Source organism: Salmo salar, chromosome 05 (genome assembly GCF_965601325.2).
Source record: "Salmo salar chromosome 05, fSalSal1, whole genome shotgun sequence".
Taxonomy (NCBI): Eukaryota; Metazoa; Chordata; class Actinopteri; order Salmoniformes; family Salmonidae; genus Salmo; species Salmo salar.
This window is the reverse complement of record NC_138295.1, coordinates 33,194,415-33,206,404: the sequence shown is the minus strand read 5'-3', so window position 1 is coordinate 33,206,404 and position 11,990 is coordinate 33,194,415. Positions and strand designations below refer to the sequence as shown.

The 11,990-nt window shown below is 46.3% G+C and overlaps 1 protein-coding gene across 2 annotated transcripts; it reads right to left on the bottom strand.

The window, feature by feature from the left end:
• Positions 1-2,767: 2,767 nt before the first annotated feature.
• LOC106604678 (E3 ubiquitin-protein ligase RNF38) lies at positions 2,768-10,713 on the bottom strand. Of its 2 annotated transcripts, XM_014199576.3 has the most exons (12): positions 10,504-10,711; positions 9,252-9,831; positions 6,503-6,552; positions 6,151-6,362; positions 5,644-6,019; positions 5,358-5,498; positions 4,975-5,163; positions 4,665-4,826; positions 4,404-4,507; positions 3,974-4,177; positions 3,768-3,867; positions 2,768-3,577 (listed from the first exon to the last, which is right to left on the bottom strand). In XM_014199576.3, the coding sequence occupies exons 2-12, from the start codon at positions 9,517-9,519 to the stop codon at positions 3,515-3,517; spliced, it is 1,869 nt and encodes a 622-aa protein (XP_014055051.1). In that variant the 5' UTR covers positions 9,520-9,831; positions 10,504-10,711; the 3' UTR covers positions 2,768-3,514. The 2 variants fall into 2 exon arrangements, with proteins under 2 accessions (XP_014055051.1, XP_014055052.1); XM_014199577.3 differs by lacking the exon at positions 9,252-9,831 and having other exon boundaries at positions 10,504-10,713.
• Between the last annotated feature and the right edge of the window lie 1,277 nt (positions 10,714-11,990).

The following is an 11,990-nucleotide window of genomic DNA, read 5'->3' as shown; positions in this document are numbered from 1 at the left end:
AACTAAGCAAACTAGAATGCTATTAGGCCCTAAACAGAGAGTACACCGGGGCAGAATACCTGACCACTGTGACTGACCCAAATTTAAGGAAAGCTTTGACTATGTACAGACTCAGTGAGCATAGCCTTGCTATTAAGAAAGGTCACCATAGACAGAACTGGCTCTCAAGAGAAGACAGGCTATGTGCACACTGCCCACAAAATGAGGTAGAAACTGAGCTGAACTTCTAACCTCCTGCCAAACGTATGACCATATTAGAGACACCTATTTCCCTCAGATTACACAGACCCACAAAGAATTTTGAAACAAATCCAATTTGGATAAACTCCCATATGTATTTGGGTGACATACCACAGTGTGCAATCACAGCAGCAAGATTTGTGATCTGTTGCCACAAGAAAAGGGCAAACAGTGAAGAACAAACACCATCGTAAATACAACCCATATTTACGTTTATTTTCCCTTTTGTACTTTAACTATCTACACATAATTGCAACACTGTATATAGATATAACATGACATTTGAAATGTCTTCATTCTTTTGGAACTTTTGTGAGTGTAATGTTAACTGTTCATTACTTATTGTTTATTTCACTTTTGTTTATCATCTATTTCACTTACGTTGGCAATGTAAACATATGTTTCCCATGCCTATAAAGCTGCCTTAAATTCAAAATGAATTGAGAGACAGACACAGAGATATAACACGGAGAGTGACACACAGAGAATGTGAAACAGTGCTCAGTGAATTCATTCAGCTTTAACTGGAGAGACAGTTTAGGCAGAAATCCCATATCGCTTCCATTTCATTACTCTGCGAGGGATGGAGGATGGTTTGGACGGGAGGATGTAGGGATGGGCGGTGGTCACAGTGGAGGGAGGAGGGATGGGCGGTGGTCACAGCGGAGGGAGGAGGGGTGGAGGATGGTTTGGACGGGAGGATGTAGGGATGGACGGTGGTCACAGCGGAGGGAGGAGGGATGGAAGGGTATTTAGGGTGAAGGACGTGGGAAGGGTTGCCACTCCTCTGCTTATTGTTCTGAGTCATCAAAGTTGGGCCAAAAGACCTCCGATTCAATTAAACATGAACTCAGATTCGCTCTCCTTTTGTCTCTCTTGCTGTCTCACACACACTCTCTCTCCCTTTGCTGTTTTGTAAGAAACTGTTTCTTATACCGTTGTATAATTGGTGAAAGTTAATGAGAGATAGTTGCTAGAACGCTAATTCATCTTTAGACCTGCTCAGAGCTGAGTTGCATTTCTCCGTTTTTAGAAACCTGCAGTTACCATTGACTATTTTTCTCTCCATCCTCTACTCCTCTTTTACCTACCACTCCCTCCCGCTCTCCTTCTCCTTCTGCACATCCCACAACACACACAAGTCAAATGCAACTGTCTCCTGTGTCCAGTGTGTATGTGTTTAGATCCGTCTGCATCTGGAGTACCAGATGACTCCTGACAGTGTCGGTGACAGACAGAGGTGTGGATCAGTGTCAGGGTGTCTCAGAGGAAGGCTTCTGTTCCACAACAGGCCCAACGCACCAGTGTGGCGTGAGGGGACAATATGCTAAACGGATCGCATTCACTCTCCATGCATCAGGCTACTTAGAGCCAGGGCATTCAGCTTGGAATAATAACCTCTCTCTCTTTAGCTGGATCATGAATCATCAAATGCGATACGAAGAAAGGAGTAAAACAAAATGAGAGGAAGCAAGAGTAGAGTAAGGGAAATGCCCGAAAGAGGGAGAATAGAGAGAGTGGAAGGGAACAATAAAATGAAAGAGTATAAGCAGTCAAATGTGTGAGTAATCCTGTATGGTTACATTACGCAGGTCAGAGAGCACACTGCCTGGAGACAGCCTGGTGAAAGGCTCACCATGAACAGACAACCACCCCCTCCATGTGATGTAGCAAACAGCCGTGCACTAGGCAACTAACAGGCCAGACGCACGGCTATGTCGATGCTCCACACGGGGGTCAGAGTAGACTAGCGTAAGTGGGGTCACCGGCCAGGGTGAACACAAGTTAATATGTTGATCATTGCATATGTCATAGGACAGACTGTGGAAAATGTGTTGGTTAAAGTGTTAAACACACCATATCCTGCCTTGTCGAACCTGTTCATTCTTGTCTTTTGGGACTCATTTTATTATTTTGATCTAGTGCCTAGTCCTTAACCAAACCTTAATCTCTACCCTTAAACAATCTGAAAGAACTGGATGGTTGCGTCATTGATTATTATAGCCTGCGTTTACACAGGGAGCCCAATTGTAATCTTTTTGCCCAAATGGCAAAAGAACACATCGGATTGGTCAAAAGACCAATAACTGGGCAAAAGATCAGAATTAGTCTGTCTGTAAAACGTATCCTTCTGGCTTCCATCTCTACCTGGAGTGAACCTTATGAGGATATAAAGGAGAGGAAGCCTCTTTGGAACATTGAGAACCATTCCTCCCTCTAAAATAAATCCCCATGCCTTAGAAAGAACTGTGACACCACCCCATGGCAGCACGCAGTTATTACAGTTTAAGGTGCAAATAAACAAAGCCAGCCACCCAACTGAGAAGAAACACACGGGAAAAACTAACGGCTGAAAGCAGCAGGTGGCCGCGGGGTGCTAGCGATCACCTGCCGGGTGTTAACGAACACATGTAGAAGCGACAGGAAATTGATGGATCATGTTCTGTGGAGAGGTGATAGGATTGCCTGAGGGCGCGCGTCCTATACCCTGGTGTGTTTCCTCGACATGAAACAGACAGCAGACAGATCAGTGTGTATAATGTCTTTTATTAACGAACCACCACCTAAAGTCTAACACATCCAGAACACAAATCAATTGAGCACAATCAAACCTAACTGCACCACAGCTCATAATACAAAAAAAAAAATAAAAGAACCTGTACAAAATGTGATTTTTAAAAAGTTAATATCAAGCCTTTTATTTGGTATACAGATATTCATATATTTATACAGTATATATATATATATATGTGCCACTGCAGTCAGACAAACTGATCATATTTAATAAGGAACAAAAATAAAGAGAAATAGAATAAGAGAAAGTTCAGAGGAATACGGTGAAGCGCGTTGTCGTGGTAACAATGAGCAACAGGAATGACGAGGTAAACAGCCAGGCAGAGAAACTAAACAATAACTAGTTCTACAGAGAGGCAGCGCAGTGGCATGGACCTTTAAGTGTCAACTACATGGAGAGGGCCGTGTGGACACCCAAGTCTAAACACACACATACCTCACACACGATCAGAGACACTAAAATACAGTATCATACACACAACGCTGGTACATACCAACGCCAGGAATCATACAGATAGACACGTTCCTACGCACACACACACACACACTGAAGGACATTCAGAGCTAGAGAGATGCAATGGGTGTGTGCTGGACCAGTGGGAATGGAGTTTGAGTATAAACAGAGGACAGAAGGGCAAGAGCGCTAAAGGAGATGGAGGGCAGTACTACAACTGTCAGCGTGGTTGTCTCCCCCTGCTGGTCACTCCGAGTCTCGCTGGACCTCGGAGGCATCAGCCCTACAGATGGGACACGTCCTGTTAGCCTGGAGAGAGACAACCAGAGGGAGGGAGAGTGACAATGTCAGTTAACCTGCAGGGATGACTTGATCATTACGGGGAAACAACTCCAGATTCGAGGGAACTAAGAATGAAGACGTTTCACAGCATCTAGGAAAGTACGTCTGCCAACTAGTTGATCCTGAATTGTGAAATACTGGAGCGAGAGAAACTCACCCTAAGCCACTTGTCCACACACTTTCCATGGAACTCATGACTGCAGGGTAGAACCCGCAGCAGCTGACGAGACTCAAAGTCACTCATACACACCACACACCTGCAAATCAACAGTACAACGTTATTACAACAAACGCCAACTGTACGATCGGTAAGTGCGGAGGATAATATCCTCATACTCAGTTCTGATAGGGGGAAGTACTCACAGCGTCTGTTCTGATTGGTGGTTGTTGGGGTTGAACCTATAGGAAGGCAGCTGTTCAATGTCTCCCTTGGTCAGTCCTCTGAGCTTGGCCTCTCCCAGACGCTCAGCCAGGTTGAGAAGCGCCTCATAGTTCTCCACCTCTCCGTCATCTACGTCTAGCTCCAGGCTGATGGCAGGGCCTGTTGGCTGGACTGGCAGCATGGAGCTGACAGAGGGAGAGAAACGCACTTACCTACAGACCCTGTGTGCCTACACAGCGCATTAGAGCTGAGGAGAGTGGCAGATACATGCTGTACATGAAAGCTCAGCAGTATTTACACAAATATGCTGTGCCACAAGAGTAGGTTTCTTCCACACAATATGGCAGCGTCTCCAGGTTCTCTAAACTACAACTCCCATGAGGTCGAGTTAGAAGCAGATGGTGGACTTACAGGAAGTAAGGCAGGAAACTGGGGTGGTAAGGCGAGGGTGGCAGTGGCTGCTGGGAGCGGTAGCGTCGTCCTGGGATACGTCGTGGCATGAAGCTGGGATACGACTGAGAGAAGAGATGTGGAATCAACGTCGCTGGCAATACCAGATTTTAAAATAAAGCCAACACAGGCTTTTAAAATGGCTTAAAAGATAATGATGCAACCATCACCCTGATGTGTGATAAAGGTGGTTTGAGGAGAACGGCAGAGAGAGACACTCACCACTCCAAAGAACTCCTGTGGCAGTGGATCATGGGAAAGGAAGTGGAGCTGTGTGGAGTGGGGGGGCATGCCGGGGTGGGCTGCGGGGGGGTAGTGGAGACCCGCCCCTAAGGACAGGTGTTCCCCCAACAGCTCCACGTCATTCTCTATCCTCTGTAACGGCTAGGAGGGAGAAAGAGATAGGGGGGGTTGATTACATGAGAGCAAGTGGAGCTACCCAAATAGTTAAATGACTACCTACAACTTCAATTACTAACTAAAATACTGCTTTAAGTCGCTAATGGAGGTTCAAATTGCTAATGCCACTCACCGATCTGGCCTGCTGTGTGGGGTAGGGTCCAAACTGTCCAGGCTGGGAGAGGTGAGGGGGATGGTGGGGGAGGTGAGGGGGATGGTGGGACAGGTGGGGAGGGGGCAGGAGAAAGGTGGGGTCACTGGACAGCAGGGAAGGGAATGGGTAGGGCATGGGCAGGTGCTGCACAGAGCATGTCTGCAGAACCTGAGACCAAGAGGAAGCCATTTAAAATACATTATTACTATTATTATACTATTACAATATAGATGAGAGATAATGACGCATTATGTACACATGAACATACATGCTTATGGAAAACAGGGAGGGAATTGGACCCATATGAAATAGGCATACCGTGCGAACTGTATCAGACAAACAGACAGGGTAGTTGAACTCACCGATGGAGGAACACTGCAGACAGGGTAGTGTTGTCCACTGAAGACCACCGAGCATGCTGGGAGCTGCGGGGGGGCAGAGCGGGGGGACAGGCCAGGGGGTGCGCCAGGGGGAGAGACCGGGTATGACACCTGAGAAGAACCCTGGGAGCAGAAGTCAAAAGGTCAGAATTCAAACCACCACGTTACCTGAACGCCCAAATAGAAGGATAAAGATGCCTCTTATCAAATTCAATAATGTTCATTTGACAACTACACAAACAAAATGGCTTCTTGTTTCCCCACTGACCTGGTCATGGAGGTCCAGCACAACACTGCTCTGCTGCTGAGGGGGGTGCTGGGGGTGGGCGGCAGGGTGCATCAGCCTGGGGGACAGGTTAGGAGGGTGGTGGAGGGGGCGTGGGGATAGGTTGGGGGGGTGGTAGGGGCGCTCCTCTGGCCCCCGGGGGGGTTGCTGGTTGTAGGGGTAACTCTGAGGGGGGACGGGGTGCCGGTAGTTCTCATCCTGAGGCCCTGCTGAGAGGCCGTGGTGGGGGTGAGAATGATGATGGTGCGGGTTGTGGTGATGGTGGTGGTAGTGGTGGTGATGATGTTGGGGGTGAGAGTTGTGATGAGGGTGGGAGGTGAGACGGTCACGGCGGCCACGCTGGCGTCTCATTGGAGGACTGGGGAAGAGAGGACGCTTGACATCATTACATCATAATTTATACCAAACATCCTCATCTTATCACAACAGATAATGCCCCAAGGAAGAATGACTATGTGGACTCATTGTAACATTGACACACACACACACCTGCGGCGGTTGCGAACAGGAGTGTGGCATCGCTCCGGCAGGTAGTGGGGGTGTGGCCTGCGACTGGGTGGGGGTGTGGCCCAGGTAGTGGGGGTGTGGGGTAGCTCCCAGGGACGAATGGGAGAGGATGGGGTGGAGGGAGGGGCAGAGCTTAGATCTAACATAGACTGCTGGGAAAGACGCTGTCGCTTGGGGCTAGGACTGTCCTCCATCTATAGATGAGACCGAGAGAGAGAGAGAGAGAGACAGCCACAGAAAGAGATAAGGGAGTAGAAAGACAGCATGGTGTTAAATAAGGCTATAGCATTCCTACTGCTGTGTTGGTACAATAGGGAGAGGTAAATATACTTACCTTGTCCCGCTCATCACTGCAGATGTTATCAGGGTGGAAGTGCAGGACACCTACAGGCCACAGAGAATAACAGGAGGGTCAAACCAGGCTATAGGCCACACAAAACCTCAAAACTCAGACTTGGGCGGGCCTGGCTAACAGGTACACATCAGTAGTCATGCTCCTTTAAAGCCTCTCTGCAATTACCATCTGTAGAGAAAGTAGTGGCCCAAATTGTGTCTAAACTCTGAGGGAACAAATATGCACCTATTATTGCTGGATAAAGCCTGCTCAGTCTAGGGCAGGGTTTCCCCAAACTCGTGTTTTTTTCCCCTAGCACTACACAGGTGCTTCAAATCTACACGTTTTGATCATTTTAAAATCAGCTGCGTAGTGCTAGGGCAAAAAAACTAAAATGGCACCCCTTGGGGACCCGAGGATGAGTATGGGAAACTGGTGTAGGGCTTTGAATGGCCTGGTTCAGTCAGACAGTGTCTGCCACTGACAAGAGGGAGACCCATTCTAAGATGTAACAATAAACTCGCTGTTCTCTGATCTCAAATATAAAAAACTACCCCCTCTGCTGCCTCAATCTAACACAGACACAATCCCCTCCAATAGGCAGAGATGCCCTTGAACTGTGCAGATGGAGTTTGCTTTAAAACAGTCCTCTGAAAACACCTCCCTCCCCAGCCTCCCATCTCCAAACTAGCCCCCTCCCTCCCCCCCTCCGTCGCTTCAAAAACAACAGATCTGAGAGCGATCCCATCGCCCTCTCTGCTGCTCTGTGAAGTCAGGGGAGAGTGACAGCTCAAAGACGCCCCGCCAGCAGAACAGAGCAGCCAGGCGACTGGCGCTCAGCTCCGACAGGGAGGGACAGCGATCCAGACATTGGGCTGGGTGAGGACTGCCAGGTTATAAAGGCGTTGTCCTAGCATCTGGGCCTCAGTACAGAAAAGGTACCTATTTGAGCCAGCAGCTGCATACAACCCTGGTTCCAGGATTGAGCCACTAGTCTAAGCTGCTCTTCCACGAGCCCAAAACACACAGTTTATCTGTTTGAGCTCAGAGAGGGAGAGAAACCGTGGCAAAACGCACAGACATATTTTCAACACCTCCAAATCCAGTCCTAACACATTCCCCCTGAAAGTGATGTTCAGAGGCGTGACATGCTGAGAGCTCTGCTCACAGAACACACAGACCGTAAATCACACACAGGGTATTCAAGTAGAGGCATCTGCAGCTGCTTAGAGCAGGGAGTGTGTGTGTGTGTGTGTGTGCCGCACAAGCACGTTCAAAAGTGTGCGTATGCGCAAGTGTTATTTTAGGTCTGGATGGCAAACGTGCTATTACAAAAGCTCTCCATTAAAAGTTTGCATTCATAGACCTTTCTGCCTGTAGGGAATCCACTCCGTTATAACGGTAACCCGTTTCTTCAGAGGTTAGTGGAAGCCACGAAAGACTACTTGGGTAAACACAGACTGACGTCACTGTTGAAAGCATGACTGACAGAGTAACCATCACTGTTTGAACATGCCATTATGGCTCACATGGGAAACTCTTCAGTGTGTGTTCCATCCCACCATAGGGGGCAGTATTCTCAGAGCTCATTGACGTCTACTGCCTCAGTGGTTGGCGATATCCAGATGTTCATACAGTCATACCATTTCTGTACCACACCAGTGTCTACGGTATTACCGAATGTGCACACAAGGGGCGCCATTTAAAAAAAAAAAATAAGAAATGCAAATGCAGGCACAAAAGAATTTAAGCAACAGGGATGTTGATCCAGGAGGTGGTTGAATGTCTCTGCTGTAACCAAGAAGCTTGATCTTGACATCTAGCCACTTCGCTAGCAAACTAAATGCATAGCTGGAACCCTGAGCTGGGTATCATTTGACACATCTTAGATTTCTTATATAATTAAATGTAAATATAAAAATGCAACAAGCAACAATTTCAAAGATTTTGCTGAGTTAAAGTTCATATAAGGAAGTCAATTGAAATACATTCATTAGGCCATAATCTATGGATTTCACATAATTGGGCAGGAGTGCAGGCATGGGTGGGCCTGGGAGGACATAGGCCCACCCACTTGGCAGCCAGGCCCACCCACTGGGGGTAAAACATGGGACCACTTTACACTGAACAAAAATAAAACGCAACATAAGCAGTATTATGAAATACCCTGTTATACAGTATATCGCCCAAGCCTACTGCCTCAGATGTATATTACTACAACATAGAAATTGTGTAGCACAAAACATGAGTATTTTCTTTTCCAGAAAACAATTAAGGTTATCAAGTCATAACACATATTCTGCACACCTCCATATGCAAATGTACCTAGTCCACAACTGTCCTGTCCAGCTCCCTCACTCCCCATTTGTTCAAAGCTCCCTTAAAATGCTCTGAGAAGGTGGCATGAGCAATCTTTCAATAACTGAAATGTGTTCATGTTGTTTGGAAATCTAAGCAATTTATAGGCCAGGCAGACTGGATGGACGGGCCATTCACATAAGCAGTGAGGAAACTGAGTCAAAGCCCATTACTTGCATAGCCACCTGACTACAGACAACACTGGATGTTCAAATCTGGATGTTGGCGTCTTATCTTTTTAGACAAACAGCTGGAACATTGTACTGACAGGAGGAAGACTGCACTGTTTACATGTCAAGCCTGGCACATGCTAAATCACAAAAGGTATACTAATCTATGCACGGGGTGTGATGCATTTAGATTCGTATGGAATGGGAGCCTTCAAGCTTACCGGTGCCGGGGTGTCTGTGTGCTCCGTGGGAAGGGTGGCGTTGCGCCCCACCGGACAGGTAGTTCCCCTGGGTGTGCTGGTTCTCCGAATAGCTACCGCGCGCTCCGTGCGGAACCCAGCCGGGGTTGTTTTGTTGAGGGTAATTCACCCCGATCCCTCCGCTGGCATTCATCATGTTCCCATTGTTGATTGTGTTATTGCCGTTGCCACCACCGTTCATGCCATAATGAAAGAAACCTGAACGTGACCGAGTCCTCGGCGGATCCATGGCTGAAGGAGGCGGTGGTAGGTGGGCGTAATGGAGGTATATCTGGGAGAGATGGTTTGCCGTAGCCTCCCTCTCGCCTGGCCGCCACTCCTTGCTATCTTCGTAATCGGCCTGTTCTAGAGAGTATCTTCCTTCGCATGAACCGCTTGGTTTGGGGCGTAGGTAAAACGGAAAGCGGCGGGTGTACGAGTAGTTCTCTCTACTGTCGTTCGTACACCATCAGCAATGATGGGTATTTCCTGTCAGCTCTCCCCTCTGCCTGTGTTGCGCGTCACTGTCAGTCAACACTCCAAAACGGCTTTATTTGTATCCCTAGAGGTCGATTTGGTATGTTACTTTGTTCTGTCATTGCAATACACCGTATGCAATCGAATCAAAACAAACAATACAGATAGGTACATTATAACAAAAAGCTGTAGTGAATGTATCTGGGCTGTACCCCTTCGGGTTTCTATTGTCTCATCAGCTATGAAGCTTGGTTGTCGACTAACGTTACTGGCTTTCTACTTTTCCTGGTGAAATGGCACGCAAGCTAGCCAGAGTTCACATTCAGTTAGCTAGTTAGAGTATTTGCTAGTTTGATAACGTTAACACACAGCTGGCTTTGTAATAATATTAACTGTCGCTAGCTAGCCAACAAACTTAGCTTGCTGCTGTTTAGCATATTATAGCTAGCTGGATCGCGGGCTAACTTACGTAAGCTAACACAACCACGGTTCAGAAGTGCTAAGTTCCTACATAAAACCTTCCTGTAATATTTCTAAATTCTCACATTATACACTTGGTAACCCACCACTGATTCTACATTACTAACTACGCGTTGTTACTACTAACATTTTAACTCAACCCGTCGTTGTTAACGAGTTTATTGCTAACATGAAAGCTATCTTCGCTAGCAGGAGGAAAACAATTTCGCTGCCGACATTACCAAGCCTTACAGAGAGCTAGCAAGAATGTCTGCTCATTGGCATGCATGCTGCTAACCTTTTTAGACGATGTTGGTTGATCCGAGATAGGCGCGGCCGAATGCCTTGCCTGATCTTCAAATAATGCTGGTCTTCATACGATTTAAATCCCCACCACGAAATGTACATTCACGGCTGAAGCTAGTGGTGTTTTCTCTGTAGATGTCAGTGGGGAGAGTAAATGGAGATCAATCATTGGGATTTTCAGATCTCTGGTCAGACCGATCTAATCGAGTACATAAATCTCTGACGACACATTTGTTACATTGTGTAAAAATCCTCAAAGACATACCACAACTAGAATATATTTATTAGTGCATATGTTTCATTTAAAACCAGGGGTGTCTTTTTCAGGCCATATTGTTGTTTATCCCGATAACAAAAGATCACTGCATTGATTCGCTTTGTCTGGTAAACGACAGGGAAGAATCAACCTAATTAATAATTCAGTAGTCTTGTTTCAGTACTAAGGAATTTGGTTTGGTATCAGCGGCGGATTGGCCATCTGACAATTCTGGCAAATGCCAAATAGGCTGGACCATAGGCTGGGGGGGGGGGAAATCTGTCGAAATTGACACATACCAAAATATACAGTACCAGTCAAAAGTTTGGACACACCTACTTATTCAAGGGTTTTTCTGTTTTGACTATTTTCTACATTGTAGAATAATAGTGAAGACATCAAAACTAAGAAATAACACATATGGAATCATGTAGAAAGCAAAAAAGTTTTAAACAAATCAAAATATATTTTATATTTGAGATTCTTCAAAGTAGCCACCCTTTGCCTTGATGACAGCTATCCGCACTCTTGGCATTCTCTCAACCAGCTTCATGAGGTAGTCACCTGGAATGCACTTCAATTAGCAGGTGTGCCTTGTTAAAAGTTAATTTGTGGAATTTCTTTCCTTCTTAATGCGTTTGAGTCAATCAGTTGTGTTGTGACAATGTAGGGGTGGTATACAGAAGATAGCCCTATTTGGTAAAAGACCATATTATGGCAAGCTTTGCACACTCTTTGCATTCTCTCAACCAGCTTCACCTGGAATTATTTTCAACAGTCTTGTAGGAGTTCCCAGATATGTGTATTTATATTTATTATGGATCCCCATTACTTTTCCTGGGGTCCAGCAAAATTAAGGCAGTTATACAATTACAATACATTCATTACATAATTCACAACACACTAAGTGTATGCCCTCAGGCCCATACTCCACTACCACATATCTACAACGCAAAATCCATGTGTACGTGTGTGTATAGTGCGTATGTTATCATGTGTTTGTATGCATGTGTCTGTGCCTATGTTTGTGTTACTTCACAGTCCCGCTGTTCTGTGGTTTTTACATCTGATTCTACTGCTTGCATCAGTTACCTGATGTAGAATAGAGTTCCATGTAGTCATGGCTCAATGTAGTACTGTGCACCTCCCATAGTCTGTTCTGGACTTGGGGACTGTGAAGAGACCTTTGTTGAAATGTATTGTGGGGTATGCATGGGTGTCCG